The 19,083-nt window shown below is 54.4% G+C and overlaps 1 protein-coding gene across 17 annotated transcripts in view; it reads left to right on the top strand.

The window, feature by feature from the left end:
• RBFOX1 (RNA binding fox-1 homolog 1) overlaps nucleotides 1-19,083 on the top strand; it is a 1,765,566-nt gene that overhangs the window by 1,509,607 nt on the left and 236,876 nt on the right. For 3 of the 17 annotated variants that reach the window (XM_060172422.1, XM_060172412.1, XM_060172413.1), the window contains exon 1: nucleotides 4,041-4,196. The exons of 9 other annotated variants lie outside the window; for them this stretch is intronic. In XM_060172422.1, the coding sequence (XP_060028405.1) occupies nucleotides 4,098-4,196 (99 nt within the window). In that variant the 5' untranslated portion in view covers nucleotides 4,041-4,097. Of the gene's footprint in view, nucleotides 1-4,035; nucleotides 4,197-19,083 lie in introns of those variants that run through there. 5 more of the 17 variants (XM_060172419.1, XM_060172414.1, XM_060172421.1 and 2 more) reach the window with 5 other exon arrangements.

Genomic DNA, 19,083 nt, shown 5'->3' with positions numbered 1-19,083 from the left:
TTGGCTATTACAAATTGTGCTGCTATGAACACAGGTGTACACAGATCTTTTTGGATGGGTGTGTTGGGTTCCTTAGGATCTATCCCCAGGAGAGAAATTGCAGGGTCATAGGGTAGGTCCATTTCTAGCCTTGTGAGGGTTCTCCAGATTGCTGCCCACAGGGTATCTGCCTCTCTTTCTATCTGCAAAGCCTGCCTGGGATGTACAGTCCTAGCAGTGGCAGAAAGAAGATAAATAACTAAAGAGGTGACCAGAAAACTGCTGTGTGACCCTGCTCATATGCTGGTTATTGAGAGCAAAAGCAAATCAGCTTGTGACAAAACAAAAACATAGGAGCCTATCTGCCTCCTGGACTTTGTGAGAACAGTGGTGTGTGTGTGTGTGTGTGTGTGTGTGTGTGTGTGTGTGTGCAGGTGGGGGTGGGTTTCTGCAGGACTCTGGTTGTGGGTTCGCTGAATCACATGTCACTGAAGCTCTGACCCTGACATCTTACACTTTTTTAAGCCACGATTCAATCACTGGTGACACACTGGTGTTGTCCTCTTTATTTTATCAACTATCCGGCAGATGTACAGGGTCTGTGAAACAGTTCACTTGGGTAGTGCTTTGCTTGGCCATAGGCATGACCCAGATCCCCACCATATCGACAGAAGCTTCCATGCTGTGGTGGCTCTCCTCTCTCTCTCTCTCTCTCTCTCTCTCTCCCCTTCTCCCCCTCTGCATGTCTGTCTCTAAAAGAAGGGTGCAGCTTTCTGGCACTTTGTGGACTTCAGGAACATTTCATTTCAGAGCTTAAGGGCTGGAGGATGACCCCTGAGTGTGCGTGTGGTCCTCACAGCCCAGTGAGCCCCAGCACAGAGTGTCTGTTCCCCACCTCTCCCAGGTCTGTGTGGACAGGGCTCCTTTGGAAGCTAGAAGCCTGGATGTGCTCCTTCCTGGTCCCTGCTGGAGGGAGTTCCAGCTTAGAACCCCCAGAAGCTGTCTCACAGGCCAGCAGAGTGACCTCTGCAGATGAGGAGCTTCCGCTGAGAGTGGAGCTGGGGGTCCTGAGTCTCCCCTGCCCCACCCCGCCCCCATCCTGCCCAGGCCTGTGTGCAGGGACCACACTGCACACCTGCCTGTGCCACTCTGCACAGCCTTTACGGCAGGCAGTCCTGCAAGGATGCTCACACTTGGCTATGAGGAAGCAGAGCTCCAAATCATCCCGGGATGACTGAGGTGACCCGGCTTCCTTCCGTCCGTCCACTTTGTAGCCTCCCCTTTCGAAGCCCCCGGCAGGGCCGTGCAGACCTGAGTGTCAGAGCCGGGACTGCAGAGTGGGTCTCCAGGAATGAGGAAGGCAGCCTGCCTGGAGGAGGGGGTGGGGAGGCGAGCTTTGGGTAGAAGCCAGGCTGAGGAAGCCCAGGGTCTGCTCAGGGCAGCTGGGCAGTTCTGGGATCCTTACATAATGTATTTGTTTTTCATTACACCACCCAGATAAGGTCTTATTAAAGTGCCATGTATTATTTATCATGTTTCTTATGAAAATGAGCTGGAGGGGGAATTCCAGGCTCTTCTTTGGGGGTGGGGTATTTGCAGGCTTTTCCAGTGCCAGGGAGGAGAGGAAGATGAGGCCAGGCCAGGCAGGGCCAACCCCTGTCAGCACAGCCAACTGCCTGGGGGCAAAGAACTGGGGAGAGAGAGCAGGGGCCGGGGAAGCAGGTGCCTTCACTTTGATTCTATATGGCTGTGCTCCTTCTGAAGCGAGTGACTCCTTGGTTTTATGAACCATATAATGGAAACACAATTAATGAATTAATTAAAAGTAGGCCCAAAGTGAGAAAGGGAAGGATGGAGAAACAGTTCACCTATAAATCATATTTTGTATCATAAGATTTCTTCCTTTTCCCTGCTTTCTTTTTATTTTGGCATGTGTGATCCAATTAATGTTTTTGTGCTTTACTCATTTATTTATTCTTCAATTTTATTCAATAGGAAAGGTGGAAATTGAGAGGAGAGTGGGACATAGAGAGGGAGACAGAGAGAGAGAGAGAGAGAGAGAGAGAGAGAGAGGGAGAGAGAGAGGGAGAGAGAGAGGCACTAGCAGACCTGCTTCACTGCTTGTGAAGCTTCCCTCTTGCAGGTGGAGAGGGGGGACTTGGGCCCCGGTCCTTGTGCACTGAAGTGTGTGTTCCACCACCCAGCCCAAGCAAGTGATCCCAGAGACAGTCTAGAGCGAGGGGTTTTTAAGCTGACCACCGCCAAAGGCACCATCCAGAACCAGGCTGGATTCCCCTCTGTGCTCCTGTCCCCTATAGCCTTCAGGGGACATGTCTGTTCCACAGCCTGTGGGAGAAGAGTTATGGCCCTGTGATGGGATGCATTTGACAGACAGACAGACAGACAGACAGACAGAGGGGAGACTTGGAGTCATCTATGGTGTTTGAAAACAGAACTGAAATGGAAACAAAAACAAAAACGCAGAGCTGTGGACTAAGTAGTGTCTTTTGCTGCAGAAAACACTCTGGTTAACCCACAGAGTGAGCTGGGCCTTTGCAACTGAGATTTGAGTGCTGTGTCCCCTGCACCCTCACAGATGGGGAGCAGGATGCCCCTGGTGGCCAGTCCAGGGCCCTGCCCTGAGCCCCTGGGGTGTCTCAAGCCCCTCCCAGGCTTCTGGTGCCATCTCTACAGCTTCTTGCTCTGAAAAGAAAAACCAAACCGCTGAGTCTAAATCTCTGTGTAAAAATACGGCTAGTATCCTGATCTGGATTTTACTGCTGCCAAGAATGTGCCTTTTTTTTTTTTGCGGGTACCAAGGACACGTTGGAATCTTAACATTTTCTTTTGATTTGCAGATCACATCGCATTTTATTGCATGCCGAACACCGCACAAGGGATCTACTAATGAATAATTATTACTTCATAAAATAAAAGGGGGAGGGACCGCTGTTCCAGAGCAGAATGTTAATGTGATCAAGAGAGTGAAAAAGATTATATATATATATATATATATATTTAAGAAGAAGAAGAAGAAACGGGGCTCAGGCAAGAAAAAGAAAGAAAGAAATCAAATAAATAAGTAAGCCATTGTAATGTGCCGGTCGCGAGCGCACTTCACAGGCTCTGGGCGCCTGGAGCAGGGCCGCGGGCAGAGGCGGGCGGCCACCCTCGGGGCTCCGGCCAGGTGACCACCCCACCCCGCCCCGCCCCCGACCGCTGCGGGGCTGTTCGCTGGGCCTCTGGGCCGGCCGGCCCGGGAAGGCTGCGCCGGAGCTTGGGGTGCAGCACGCGGGCGCCCCAGCCCCCAGCGCCGGCCCCTCCCTCCGCGCTCCCGGCCCGGCGAGCGGGGAATCCCGGCCGCGCACCACCCCGCCGCCCCCGCAGCCCGGCCCGCCGGCTCCGGAGACAGAATTTGAATTTTGGTGAGTCTCTCTCTCTCTCTCTCTATATATATATATATAATAAAATAAAGGGAGGGGAAGGGAAAGGGAAGGGAAGGAAAAATAATAATAATTCCTGCCCTGGACGCGGTTGACCAATGAAGCAGCATTATCAGAGCAAGGAGCGAGGCTCCTGCGAGTGAACCCCCCCCCCCCTCAGCTTTATCCAGCCTCCCTCCGCAGCTTCCAGCAGAGGACCCCCCCTCTACCTTTCAAAGAAGTTGCAGATTCTAGCCATTGCACTGGGGGGTGGGGGCTCGGGCGGGGGCCCCCTACACTTTTAGGGGTCTGAGCTCAAAGCCCCCTGCCACCTGAACCCAAGCTGGGGCGAATGGAATCGGCGCCCCAGGAAGGAGGCGAGGAGGGAGGGGGAGGCGCACGGGTGCGGCAGGGGGAAGGGTGGCGGTAGAGGGAGGGAGGGAGGGCGAGAGAGGAGAGAGAGAGAGAGAGAGAGAGAGAGAGGAGGAGGAGGAGGAGGAGGAGAAGAAGAGAGACAGCCGCCGCCGCCCGGGGTTGACTTAGATAATCAGCAAAATTAAAAAGAGGCGGGGGGGGGGGGGAAGAGAGAGAGTGAAAGAGAGAGAGAGAGAGAGAGAGAGAGAGAGAGGGAGGGAGGCACCAGGCCCAGGCAGAGCTTGGTCCCCTGGTTCCTGGGCGGGCAGCAGGGGGCTCAGAATGCAGCAGCCTCTGGCGGGAGCCACCTGCGTGGCAGTCCCCAATGTAGGCATCTGTCCCCAGCTCTCCTGTGCCTTGACGTTCATGTACCTGCAGCAGGTAAGGCGCCTGGTGGGGGGTGGGGGCTCGGTAGCCGCAGGCCAGGCCAGCTGGGGGGTGCCAGAGGGGATGAGTGGCACAGAGGAAGGGGCATTTGACCACCCCGTGCCCCCCTCCCGGAGCCCGGCTCCCTGCCTGCTGCGGACATGGCTTCTGTCTCTGGTTACTTCCAGCAGCTCTGGGTCCAGAGTTTAAATTTGCAAACTGCCTTCTCTCATCTGTGTGCGTGTGGGGGGGGGGGGGCGGGGGAGACCTCCAGCCTGTTTCCAATCTGGATTGATTTGCTGGAGGAGGCTGAGTGCACGGGGTCTCAGCTGTGTGTGTGCACGCATGTGAGTGCAGGGATCTTGTTTTCAGTAAGTTTGTCTGTGCTGGGGAGCTTTAGTCAGGCGGCGGGCTGGGGAGCTTGGGATCTGAGCTTGGGGGTTCTGGAGCCTGGCAGTCCCGGGGATCTGCTTCCTAACTCAACTTGCCGGCAAGGATGTGACAAGGTAGGCAGGGTGTTTGGGGTGCCTTGTGCCTACCGCAGTTATGGGTCTCAGAATCTGTGTTAATTTTCCAGTTCTATGCCCTGTGTCCATTCCCAGAGCTTTCCTTGAGCTTCTTTCTCTCCAGCCTGGGGGGGTGGGGAGGTGGGTGTCTTCTCTCCTCCTGGACCAGCAGAGCTGCTGCCTGAGTTGGTTCCAGGGTTTGGGAGACAAATCCCTTGCTGTGGCTTGTGGGACCAGTGGCCAGCCCTGGCCTGGCTCTGCTGCATGTGGTTGTGTTGGGGCCGGGGGGAGGGGGGGCGCTGCTGAGAAGACCAGGTGGAGAAGGAAGGGTTTTGTCAGGCAGAAGGGGGTCCCTGGGGAGTGGAGGCACAAGAGTTAATCCTCACGGTGCCTGCTCCCTGCCCAGAACCCTGTGTGAGCAGGGCATGTGTGAGCAGGGCATGAGGCACCCTGCTCCCAGGCTCTCAGCATCTGGGCGATTTGTCACCAAGTTGGTGTCCCTGGAAAGATGTGTTTGGGTGGCTGTCCTGCCTCTGGGCTCGCTGGGGAACAGCCTTTGTATCTGTCCTTTCAGTGTCTCGGGGCAAAGGGATTGATGCGCAGAGGTATTGTTTGATTCCAGAGCTCGTTAAGTAAATGGTGCCAGCAAACATTTCTCCCCCGAACCCCTGTGGGTGCCGCCACGCCAAGTAGGCTTCCTCTGCTGGGAATCGTTTCTGCGTGGGTCAGCGTGTGTGTGTGCGTGCGTGCGTGTGCACGAGTGTGTGCGTGTGTGCGCGTGAGTGTGTGTGTGTGTGCGCGCGCGCGCGCCTGTGTGTATATGTGTAAGAGCCCACCAGAAGTGTCCTAATCAGCATTTTTCTGCAGCTGGTGAACCTCAGTGGAATCTAATCACATTATTAATACGAGTTGGCTGTCTGCCTCTTCAAGTCCCTTCTTTCAGATCCTGTGTGAATCCGTCCGTCTGAACAGCTTCCCCCTGACAAGCCGGGCGATCGAGGTGCTCGGTGATGCTCGGTGAGCGAGCGAGCTTCTTCAGCCCTGAACTCTACTCCCTTTTAAGTCAATCTGTCTGTCTGTCTTTCTCTTTCCGGGTGCCTGGAACTGGTTCGCTCCTGAGGGTACAACTTGGAGAGGGAGAGGGGGACTTGAGCCAGAGTATCTTCCTCCAGGGAGAGGACAGGTCTGTGGACTAAGGCTGCTCTCATGGCCTGGGCCCGGAGCACCTGCTCAGAGGGGGCAGCATGGCAGCCCTTTCAGACACCGAGGGGTCACTGGGTGGGCTTGGCTGGGAGAAGGAGCTGGGGTCTGCCCTCCTCACTCCCTAGAGGTCTGTGAGTCTCTCTGTCTCTCCAAGTGTTTAAACGGCAAGACTACAACAGTGTCCAAACCCGCACTGTGGCTGTGTGCATTTTGCTGAATTTTCCTGACTGTCTGGAATACACAGTACAGAACAACACTGGTGCATTTGTTTAATGGTTTTTTTTTTGGGGGGGTGGGTATTTTTGCCCATCTAATTCAGAATCAGGGCGTCTTCGTTCCTGGTCACCTCTCTGGGCCACCCCTGCCATCAGAGTCCTTGCTGTGCTGTGGCGCAGAGCTGTGGCCTAGCTCCCCTCCTGCCCACTGACTCCTCCCTCCCGCAGCGCTCTGGCTCCCACCTGCTGTCAATCTATAGTGATGTGCGTCTCTGTCCAGGTTTGATCCTTAAAGGCCGAATGAATGTGGGCTCTCTAGCAGGTGGACCGTATGAGCGAATCAGGCAGCACAGGTGAGGAGTGGACAGCAGCTTGACTGGAAAGACTTTATTGCCTCGCTACTGAGAAGGGGAAGGAGGCTGTGCTGGGCCTCCCACCACGAGCCTCCAAAGAAGGAATCAAAACACAGCGCTCTACTCCCGGGCCCTTCATCACTCCAGTCCGGAAGGGTCCAAACTGCTCAGGGGCTCAGCAAGGCAAGGCAGGGACGTCCCTGATGGGGGTCTTGTGTGGGGCCGATTTCCTCTCCAGCCTCTCCAGCCTCTCCAGTTGGAAGCTCTGATCCATTCTGTCTTCCTTTCCTTCAGTCTTTCTTCCTCAGCACTCCTGAACTGGTTTCTGAACGGACACAAAAGCAGCCAGAATACCTTGGCATCTATCTGACTTGATGCTGATTAGCCAAGAGAGAAAAACAGGACCTTTGTGCTGGGGCTGGGGGGCTGGGGGGCTCGGGATCCAGGCAACATGCCCCCCCTCCACTGATTCTTCTGCATTCACTTGCTCTTTCTGGTGACTCTCTTTGGACAAGCGTTTGTCTGCAGCTATGGAGGGCTCGCCCCCCTTCCTTGTTCTCAGCACTGGAGATGTGACTGCTGTTTGGAGCTGTGAGATGGGACAGTGCTAAGTCAGGATCTGCTCCGTCACTGTGGGGGCGTCGGGGCCCACTGCCATCAGTCAGTCTCTCTGTCCTGCCATGGGTCAGTCCTTCTGTCCAGGCCTGGCCCTGCTCCAGGCTCTGCTGTTGCCCACTGAGCTAGCTTCCGTTTTGTTTTGTTGGATGCTGCACTCCCCCTCCCGAGCTCTCTCCACCGGAGAGCTCCCGCTGGACCTCTGCCTTGAGGCACAAAGTGGGGACCCCTTGAACTGCCTGGCTTTGAGGGGGGAAACTGAACTCACAGACACCCAGATTTCTGGGGTGGGGGGCTCAAAGGAGACTGTTATATTTTGATCTCCCTCCTAGAGAAAAATAGGTGCACACACACTGCACCACAAACACCACTGCACATCACGCACACCACACTGGACACGCCTGACTTGTGGCACTCAGATCTGGAGGTGTTGGCTTCCCTCTAGGCTCTCGGCTCTCATGGAAGGCCGGGCAGTCTGGGGGCAGGACAGATGGTGTGCATTGCAGACACAGGCCCCCCAGAGGACTACCCCCCCACCCTGCCGACTCCTGGCTCCCAGAAGTCCCACATGAACATACCCTGGGGCCCCCTGGCCACCTCCTGCAGCTGCTAGCTCCAGACACCACCCACCCACCCACTCCGGGCCTCTTCATCAGCCTTAACTGGAAAACGGGGGTGGAGTGACATGCCATGTCCCTGTGGGAGACTGGTCACTTTCCACACTTAATGATGATCCATGGGGTTTGTTTTAAATAGTGAAGTGGTTTCTACAAAGGGTAATTCCTGGCAAATGAAGCCATTGCTCACCGAGGAGGACACCTTCAGATCGAAAGCAATTGAGAGGAGCCCTGCAGATGGGCCCTCTTGCTCTTTAATTAGAATACGCTTCTCAGGGGGTCAGGGGTGGCTGGGACAGGGGCTGTCGGGAGGGGGCACCACCACACCATCCACACACAGGCCACTGTGAAGGGAGCCGTGAGGGTGATGGCCCCCCGCAGACCCCGCTTGCTTCTGGCGGATTTCTTGTGGCGCCAGTGGTGGCTGGCACCCCCCCCACACACACACACACACCTTCTGTCTTCCCATCTTCACTCCACGGTGGTGCTGCCTCCATGGGACTGGACTAAGGCAGTCCCAGAGGCCAGAATTTGGACGGACACGCTGTGTGTCTGAGTCAGTTCCGGAGTTTCTGGGGCTGGAAGGAGCCTATTTCCAGCCCCGTGCGGCACCCTCTGCTGGCCCTCCTGGCACCTTCTAGAGAGAGCTTTTGTCATAAGCCACTCAATTAGTCTTCCTAATCGCTCTACCTTTGTTCTCCTTTCCCAGGGAGGGGTGAGAATGTATGTGTGGCTGGTTCCTTCTTGGCCAGATAAGACCCACTCTGTCCTGCCATCCTCCCCATGTGAAGGGGCTACCTGGCATCTGACACTCGTTCCTGAAAACCGCACGTCCTGCACCCCCAGGCCATTCTCTGTGCCACTTGAGGTGGGTTCCATGTCAGAACACCCAGCCCCTGTCTGCGTGGACAGAGCCTTTTCCTGTGCTGACCTCACCGTCCTCCTCCCCCCTGCCCAGGCTGGTCCTGGAATCAGTGTCCTGCCCTGGGTGGGCCCAGAGGAGACCACCTTTGGTGTGGCTTCCTGATGCATTTCACCAGGCTCCGAGCCGACCCCAAGAGGGAAACGAGAAGCTTGTTTATTTATATTGGCTGGGTGAAAACAGTGTACTTTGTCAGGCAAATAATAGTCTTCACGAAGAGAGGCATTGCAGCACTGTAAGCAGAATCAGGTCTCAGGTCAGGCCACTGGGCCTGAGTGGGGCCATGTGGTGCTGGGAAGTCACCCTGCCCCCCTTCAAGCCTCTGTTGGTGTGGACCTAGCAGACACCTTGCTGATGGGCTGGGAGGGGTGGCCCGTGCGCCCGTGACTCAGTGGAGAGGACAAGGAAAGTTCCATTCTCCAAGGCAGTGCTCTGTCTCTGGCCCCCTGAGAGGGGGTCCTGCCACAGAGGGTCAGCCTCAGCCTTGGGTCCCAGAGGGCCGGCTCCCCCTGCTTAGGGCCTAGAAGTCAGGCAGCTCCAGGCTGCCCAGTGGGGAGGTGTCCTTCATGGGGGTCCTGAGCCTGTCTCTGGGTAAGGAGAGAACTGGGAAAAGTATTTGGGGAGATGAGATACCCAGGCTGCCTCTGATCCCCGGGCAGCATGACGGATTCCTCAGAAGATGGTGGCTATCAGTTGCCTGGAACTCATTCTGGATCCTCTCTCTCTCCCTCTCTCTCCCTCTCCCTCACCCTCACCCTCCCTCCCTCTCCCTCCCTCCCTCTCCCTCCCTCTCCCTCCCTCTCCCTCCCCCTCCCTCTCCCTCCCTCCCTCCCTCTCCCTCCCTCTCCCTCCCTCTCTCCCTCCCTCCCTCTCCCTCTCTCTCCCTCCTCTATCTCCCTCTCCCTCCCTCCCTCTCACTCCCTCTCTGTCCCTCTTTCTCCCTCCTCTCTCTCCCTCTCTCTCCCTCCTCTCCCTCCCTCTCCCTCTCTCTCCCTCTCTCTCCCTCTCTCTCCCTCCTCTCCCTCCCTCTCCCTTCCTCTCCCTCCCTCTCTCCCTCTCCCTCCCTCTTTCTCCCTCCCTCTCCCTCCTCTCTCTCCCTTTCTCTCCCTCCTCTCTCTCCCTCCCTCTCTCTCCTTCTCCCTCCCTCTTTCTCCCTCCCTCTCCCTCCTTTCTCTCCCTCCCTCTCCCTCCCTCTCCCTCCCTCCATCTCCCTCCATCTCCCTCCCTCCCCCTTACTCACCCTCCCTCTCCCTTTCTCTCTCCCTCTCTCTCTCCCTCTCTCTCCCTTCCTCTCTCTCTCCCTCTCTCTCCCTCTCTCTCCCTTCCTCTCTCTCTCCCTCTTTCTCTCTCCCTCTCTTTTTCTCCCTCTCTATCTCTCCCTTTCTCTATCTCTCCTTTTATCTCTCCCCCTCTTTCTCTCTGTCTCTCTCCCTCTCTGTCTCTCCCTATCTCTCTCCCTCTCTCTCCCTCTCTCTCCCTCTCTCTCCCTCTCCCCTGGTGTTTTATATTGGTTTTGCATCAGCACAGTTAGCCTAAGCTGCTAGATTGTAAGTATAACATCATAACAGACATTTTTATCCATTCTGTTTGTTTTCTGATCATGGTAAATGGGAAAAAAAAAAAACAAAAAACAACCAGCCATGTAGTTGTTATTCCATGGTGGCATGAGGAATGAATGAATGAGTGAATGAATCAGTCAGTGAACAGACAGCTGTATCTGGACATTTTGGGGGCCTTTGGAGCCAGGAGACGCAGGAGCTCAGCTTCAGCTGCGCTGGTTCACCTTCCCTTGGCCATGCACAGCCATTTCCAGACATTGAGCAGACCAGTTAGGGAAGGGCCCTGCGCCCCCAGCTGGCCCAGCTGCAGGAGGAGGGAGGGCCAGGGGCGTGGGGACAGAGTGTCTCAGCCTGAGGCTGGGCTGCACGGGTCACGGCAGCATGGGCTGAAGTGACCCCTCGCACGTTTAGTTCACTGTTGGATGGTGTGGGTGTCACTGACTGAGCACCAGGGGCCCTGGGCGTGTGCAGAGTCCAGGAAGGAGGTTTAGATGTGAACATGTGACCGTGCTGCCATCTGAAGAGTGTTCAGGGGGCCAGGCAGGCATACACTGGGCTGAGCGTACATAGTCCTAAGCTCAAGGACCAGCACAAGACTCCAGGCTCAAGCCCTTGACTCCCCACCTGCAGGCATGATGCTTCAAAAGTGATGAAGCAGAGCTGCAGGTGTCTCTCTGTCTCTCTCCCTCGCTATCTCTCCCTCCTCTCTCAATTTCTCCCTGCCCTATCCAATGGAAAAAACGGCCACCAGGAACAGTGGACTCATAGTACTGGCACTGACCCCAGCGATATCCCTGGAGGCAAAAATAAATAAATAAAATAAAGAACAACAAAAAGATTCAAAGAGAGAGAGGGGGAGAGACTGTGTTCTAGAAACCTGGGGAGAGGGGAGGTGCCTAGTCTCTGAACGGAGACAAGATTCCCCCAGTCCTCTGGGGCCATGCTGGAAGGGAGGAGCAGGAGGAGGGGAGGACAGAAATGGAGACCCTTGATCATATCTGAGCAAAGCATTTCTGCACATGGAAGAACCCACATGGGGATGGGGGGGTTGCAGACAGGCTTGAGGGTAGGAGCTAAGGAGAGGGTTTGGATGGGTGTTACCAGAGTGACAGGAAGGGTGGGCTGTCCTGCTAGTGCCTCCTGACAAAGCTTCATCCAGGTGTTCCTCCAGTGAGTGAGCATATGACCTTGGGAAAAGAACGAGCAGGCAACCCACGCATCTCCTTCCCGTGGCCTCAGTGGCTAGCTGCTGAGCCCGGAACAGTTAGCTGGTGCGGCCAGTGGAATAGCTACTTTGCCACGTGTGCTACTCAGGTTTGAGCCTGGCCCCCACAATGTCTGAAGGACGCTTTGGTGTTGCGGTCTCTGTCTCCACCTCTCTCTCCCTCTCTCTTTTATTTAATAGCTTAACGTTTTCTTCATTTATTTATTATTGGATAGAGACAGAAAAATTGAGAGGAGGGCAGGAGATAGAGAGGGAGGGAGACAATGGTCTGGGGGTTGGCACAGTGGATGGAGCATCAGTCTCTCAGGCATGGGGGCCTGAGTTCAATGCCTGGTGGTGCATGTACCAGAGTGATGTCTAGCTCTTTCTCTCTCCTCCTATGTTTCTCATTAGTGAATAAATAAAATCTTTTGAGAGAGAGAGAGAGAGAGAGAGAGAGGGAGATGGAGCTGCCTGCAGCCCTGACTCACCATTTGGGAAGCTTTCCTTTTGCAGGAAAGGACCAGGGGCTTGAACCTGGGACCTTGTGCACTGTGATATGGCCACTTAACTAGGTATGCCAAAGTCCGGCCCTTCCTGCTCTGTTTCTATCTACAGAAACAAATTATCTCACTTTCACTTAAAAATACACTTGCCCCGGCCGAAAAAAAAAAAAAAACAAACCCTAGAATCCTAGTGTTTCTTTAAAAAAACTATCAGCAAGCACTCATTCGCATAGTCACTGATGGACTGTGTTTCCTGAGCCCCACCGTCTCCACTGGAGCCCCTCTGGACTCTGAGAAGCCAGGCAGAGTCCCCCTGGAGAGCTCATAAGAGAGCCCATCCCAGTGTCCTCTCTCCTGCCAACATCCGCTTGGCCCAGGGGCTTGCTGGAGCCCATCCCATGCTGGGCCTTCACCTGCCCCTCTGCCCCCCACCCAGCTCGCAAAGAGCCAGGCACCTGGCCCTGCCTGGCATCTCCTCCTCCACTGGACCAGGGCTGCGTTCAGAGGGCACAGCTAAGGGAGGCGGCCACTCTGAGATGACCGGCCGTAGCGGCTGGGCCCGCAGGGGTGCCCGGTTGTCTCGCAGGCTCCAGCACCGGGCCAACTCCCCTCGCTGTGGCCTGGCTCTTTTTCTGCCCGCCAACCCACACAGAATCCAAATCAGAGGCTGGAGCCAGCGCTGAGAGCTCTCAGAGGTGAGTGTCTGTTCCCAGGGAGGTAATGGCTTTTTTTCCTTCCTTCACGGCGATGGAATAAAGTCCAGGCAGCTGTCGGATTTAAGTGCCTCCGATTTCCCAGTACTGATGAGCGAATGCACAAAAGGTTTTGTCTTAATGAGCCTTTTCTTTCTGGGCGTTTGATGTTTACCCAGGATCTACCTTGAGGACTAGATGTCTTTTATCAAAAGCTGCAGCCATAGTGCCGCTGTTCCCTTCCCAGCATCACTTTCTGCTGTTGTGCCCCTGGGGGTGAGGGGGAATATCCACCCAAGACCTCAGAGCCCCCTGTGCCTGAGTCCCTTAGAAGGAGCTATGCTGCCTCCAACATGGAAATAGAGACAGGGGTCCACAGTCCACAGCCCCCAGCCTTCCACCCCAAACCTTTTACAGAATTCAGGAGCAAGGGCCGGAGAGGTGGCTCAGTGGGTAGGGCCCCTGCCTTGTTCTGGCAGTTCCCAGCTCCAGCTTCACATGGGAACACCATGGAAATGGGAAGCTCTGTGTTGTGGTGTGTCTCCTTCTCTCTCTGAATGGAAAAGTGTCCTGGGAGGCTGGGCAGTGGTGCACCCAGCTGACTGTACCCATTACCATGCACAAGGACCCGGGTTCAAGCCCCCAAGTCCCCAGCTGCAGAGGGAAACTTCACAAGTCGTGAAGCCGTGCTGCAGGATTTCTCTTTTTCTCTCCCTGTCTGTCTTCCCATTCCCTCTCAATTTCTGTCTGTCTTATCAAAAAGAAGAAGAAAAAACGTGGAAGTGGGACCCTTTTTGTAGGTCTGTAAATCCAGACATTCAGATAAGAAATCTCCACCCCACCCCACTCCTCCGCCACTCCCCGCTCCATCAACAAAGTATAGATTAAGATGCAGTGGTCCCTCTAGAGTTGACTAGGGGGTAGAGACAGCTGAAGGCCTCATCCCAATTCTACCGACCCAGCATGTCTGAGAGGGGTTGCTTGACCTGGTTTGCCGCACCTTGCTGAGGTGAGGTCCCAGGCCGAGGAGGGATATGGCCGTTGGCTCAGGGCTTGAGGTGGCCAGCTTTGGTCTGTGGGATTGACTGATTAGTTTGTGAATGAAACAGAGGAATGAATGCAGAATGAACGAATGAGTGAATGAATGGATGGATGGATGGATGGATGGATGGATGGATGAATGAAGAGTTTGTTCCAGAAAGACATTGTCCTGAAGCTACACATGTGTGTTTGGCCTCTCTTTCTCTCAGGTCCCCTCCATGAGTTCACCCAGGGTGTTGCCAAGGTCGGGAACACCAGGATCTGGTGTCTTTGTGTCCCTTGGTCTCTCCTGCTTGGAGTCTCTCCTCTCTTCTCCTTCTCGCTCAGTTCTGTCAGTCCTGTGGGTGGTGGTGGTGTCTGAGTGTCTGGTGGCTGCACAGCTCCATTCATGCTCAGTGACAGGAGGAGGAACAATAAAAACCATCTTGCTCTTGACAGCAGCAAAGTTATTTACTTTCAGAAGCTGACAGAACCACACTGCAGGGGCTTCAGTTTTCTCCACTTGGAACCCAATTATTCTGTGATGCAGGGGGCCTGGGTGCATGTTGAAGTCTGTCCCCAGCAGATTCGGCACAGGGGTGCCTGCAGAGTGTCCCCTGGGAGAGTCCTTCCCGGGGGACGAGGTCCAGGATCAGTGTGGCGGGCCTACTGCCCAGGGCATCTCAAGCCTCCCCCAGATCTGCCCTATGAGAGGGAGACCTGGCACGTGTCCATCTGTCCTCACCATCCAGAAGCAGACAGATGGGTGCCATGTGCCCATTTCCCCTCCTGGAATTTTTCTAGGAACGCAAGAGCCCTTTCCCCGAATCGTGTACCTTTGTGTTGGACCCACCGACTGTTTCTAGCTAGTCTCTTTCCAAGAGGGCCCCTCATCCCAGTGATCTGGAGGAAACCACACGGTCTTTTTCCCTTTTTTCTTTTTCCTTCCCTTTCCCTCTCTGTGATGAGCATTCAGGAAGGTGGAGCAGAGGGAGAGATTTCCTTCTTCCCGGTGCAATGGTGAAAGCGGCCACCGGGGGTCTCCACGCAGAGCGTGTGACTGGTGCTTCAGGACCCAGGACCAGCTACTGCCTCTTTCCTTTTCCTTCGCTAATCTCCCCTTGGTCCATTCAGGAAGGGAGGCTGCGTGCATGAGGGTAGAGGGACCCAGACAGGGTCAGGTCTCCCCAGGCCCCAGAGCGGAGGGGAGGTGGCCCAACTGAGGCTCCAGCAGACTGTCCTTAGAAGCAGGACCCCAACCCAACCTGCACAGCCCCCAATCCTTGCCCAGACCCCACTGCAGAAGAGGCTCCGCCCAGCCTCACCCCTGTCTCTGGGAGGGGGCCAGGCACCACTGGAGCCCAGGGAAGGAGCTCTGAACCCCCCTCCCCGGGGGGCTTTGAAGCATCTGTCTCCATGCCCTCATTTTCCAAGCATTGTGCCGGCCACACTAGGGAGACCTTTGGGCCTGGTGTGGGTGGGTGGGAGAGAGCCAGGCTGCTGGGAAGCCAGCCAGGTGCCCCGGGAAGGGAATGATGGTGTGATGGCCTGCACTTGTCAGCAGCCAATTCCAGCCCCCAAGTCCCCGGTGCCCGCCAAGGCGCTCTCTTCCTCTCTCTCTCCACGGCATAGGCAGGAAATGCATCTACTGCCGCAGTATGGATGATTTATACACCCGCACGGCTGCTTTGTTCACGGGCCGGCCGTGCCTGCCGTGTTCATAAAGGAATTTCTGAGCTGGTGGGGGATGGGGGTGGCGGCCGGCCTGGCTGTAGGCTCAGTGGGTGCAGGCTGCTTTATCAGTCCAAAGAATTGAGTGCTTTACAACCTCTTCCTGGGCTCCAGAGCCGGCCTGATTGTGTGAGCCTGTGTGTGTGTGTGTGTGTGTGTGTGTGTGTGTGTGTGTGTGTGTGTATGTGTGTGTGTACACACACGTGCTTGACCAGATTCACTGGCCTTGTGTCTCGTGACTTCACTCTACAGCCGGTGAAGGAGAGGAGGGAGGGGAGGCCATCTACCCGGGCGTCCAGGGGCTGATTGGTTTGTTTCACAGTGGAACCGCAGGCCCGTTTGCTGCTCGCGCTTATGACGGCATCTGGAAACGGGCCCTCCGGAATGAATGAACAGCATTGTCCAGAGAACGTGGAGGAAGCAGCTGGTGGACAAGCACGCAGACGGGCAGATGCGCCCAGCCCCGGCCCCTGCAGGCCTATCTCAGCCGCAGTGACTGGGAGCCCCTGCGAATTTACCTACCGGAGGCCAAGCTCACCACGGTCCATCTGGGAGATGCTTCCCCCACGCTCTTTGGACAATGCCGTTCATTCTGGAGCTCTAAAAAATTCAGTTATTCAGGGTACAGGGGGAAAGGAACTCTGCTCTATTAAAAAAAAAAAAAAGAGTGAGGCCATGTGTATTCTGAGTAGAGAATTCTAGACGTAGGAAACTTTGTCCTGTCTAGTAACCAAACTATGGTTGGTGGCTCTGAGCTTGGCTTTCTGTTCGTGTGTGTGTGTGTGTGTGTGTGTGTGTGTGTGTGTGGCAGGGGGGAGTCAGGGTGTGATCAGTGGCTTGTCTGGAAGCCTTGGTTGCTTCCTCTGGGAGCAGGGCAACTGCAGAGAGCAGAACACTGTTGTTCACGCTTCGTCCTCATTTCAGATGACAGCATCTCCTTAATCTTGTGGCCTGTTTGATTTTGCATGTTGTGACCCTTCTGTGCCTGTGAGGGGCTTAGAAAACTGGGTGGGGGGGGTGTCGGGCGGTAGCACAGCGGGTTAAGCACACGTGGCATGGCGTGAAGCACAAGGACCGGCGTAAGGATCCTGGTTCGAGCCCCCGGCTCCCCACCAGCTGGGGGTCTCTTCACAGGCGGTGAAGCAGGTCTGCAGGTGTCTGTCTTTCTCTCCCCCTCTCTGTCTTCCCCTCCTCTCTCCATTTCTCTCTGTCCTACCCAACAACAATGACGACGGCAACAATAATAACTAAAACAACAACAACAAAAAAAAACAAGGGCAACAAAAGGGAAAATAAAAAAAATAAAACAAAAAAAGGTTTTTAAAAAAGACTATATAAAAAAAAGAAAACTGGGTGGGAGTTTTGAGTCAGTAACTGAATCCAGAAACCAGAGCAGCTGTGTTTGGAATATTTTCTAGCCGTGTGGGGGTTATTTTTTAAAACATGTATATCATACATTTGAAAAAGAGATACAAAAGAGGGAGAGAGAGCCCTGCTGAGTTCTGGCTGATGATGGTGCTGAGGTTGGACCCTGGAAACTCAGAGCCTCGGGTGGGAGAGTCTCACTGTAGAATCTCTGTGCTGTCTCCCCAGCCTCCACAGGATTATTTCATTTGTTGTTGTTGTTGCTATTATTATTATTACTTTACTGGAGCACTGCCCACCTCTGGCTTATGGTGGTATGAGGGATTGAACCTGGGGCTTTGGAGCCTCAGGCATGAGTCTCTTTGCATAATTGCCATTATGCTCTCTAGGATTATTTTTTGTATAAGGTGAAGCCTTGATTTCAGGAAATGTGCTTGACTTCACAGACACACACACACACACACACACACTCACACACACACTCACACACACACACTCACACACACACACACACACTCACACACACACTCACACACACTCACAGAGACACACACACTCACACTCACACACACTCACACACACACACTCACACACACACACTCACACACACACTCACACAGACACACACACACTCACACTCACACACACACACACACACTCACACACACTCACACACACACACACACCTCACACACACACACACTCACACACACACTCACACACACACCTCACACACACACTCACACTCACACACACACTCACACACACACTCACACACACACACACTCACACACACACACTCACACACACACTCACACACACACTCACACACACACACACACAGACACACACACACTCACACACACACACACTCACACACACACACACACACACTCACACACACACTCACACACCCACACTCACACACACTCACTCACACACACACTCACAGAGACACACACACTCACACTCACACACACACACACACACACTCACACACACACTCACACAGACACACACACACTCACACTCACACACACACACACACACACTCACACACACACACACCTCACACACACACACTCACACACTCACACACACACTCACACACACACCTCACACACACACTCACACACACACACACACTCACACACACACTCACACACACACTCACACACACACTCACACACACACACAGACACACACACACACAGACACACACACACTCACACACACACTCACACACACACACTCACACACACACACACTCACACACACACTCACACACACACACTCACACACACTCACACACACACACTCACACACACACTCACAGAGACACACACACTCACACTCACACACACACACTCACACACACACTCACACACACACTCACACACACTCACACACACACACACACCTCACACACACACACTCACACACTCACACACACACTCACACACACACCTCACACACACACTCACACTCACACACACACACACTCACACACACACTCACACACACACACACACACACACTCACACACACTCACATATACACACACACTCACACACTCACACACACACACGTCATGTAAGGCTTTCAGGAAATAAACTTGTCAATGTAGTTGACTCCCTTAATAATGCATGCATAAATGCATGCTTGAATGAATGAACGAACGAATGAATGAACGAATGCAGTGACAGATGAATCCACCTCCCACCCACCCACACACCTAAACCAGAGCATGAGTTTCTTATATAAACGGCAACATTGAGCTCACTGGATGTCAGGACCACTTCAGTCTTTTTTTTTAAATATATTTTTATAATTATTTATTTATTTTCCCTTTTGTTGCCCTTTTTATTGTTGTTGTAGTTCTTCTTATTGTTGTTGATAATGTCGTTGTTATTGGACAGGACAGAGAGAAATGGCGAGAAGAGGGGAAGACAGAGGGGGGAGAGAAAGACAGACACCTGCAGACCTGCTGAGCCTGTGAAGCGACCCCCCTGCAGGTGGGGAGCCGGTGGCTTGAACCAGGATCCTTACGCCAGTCCTTGCGCTTTGCGCCACGTGTGTTTAACTCGCTGCGCCACCACCCAACTTCCCTGGACCACTTAGTCTTATGAGAACAAACTGCAGGGGCTTCTGAAACTGGCCAGGCTGGTAACTGAGAAGCTCGGCCTTTCCTCCCCGAGAAGCGGGAGAGAGCAAGGTGCTTGTGCCTGTTCCTGAAAGTCCACAGAGGCCCTGCCCGCCCTTTGTCACCTCGGGAAACGTGATGCAGCAGATCGGGGCTGAGGAAGCAGGTGCCCACCCTCCGCGGTTCACGTTGATATTGTGCTGACTCCTGTGTTTGCGTTTGCCCTGCATTATATGAATTCATGAGTGTCT

The sequence above is a fragment of the Erinaceus europaeus genome, chromosome 15 (assembly GCF_950295315.1).
Source record: "Erinaceus europaeus chromosome 15, mEriEur2.1, whole genome shotgun sequence".
Lineage (NCBI taxonomy): Eukaryota > Metazoa > Chordata > Mammalia > Eulipotyphla > Erinaceidae > Erinaceus > Erinaceus europaeus.
This window is presented reverse-complemented; position numbering and strand designations above follow the sequence as displayed.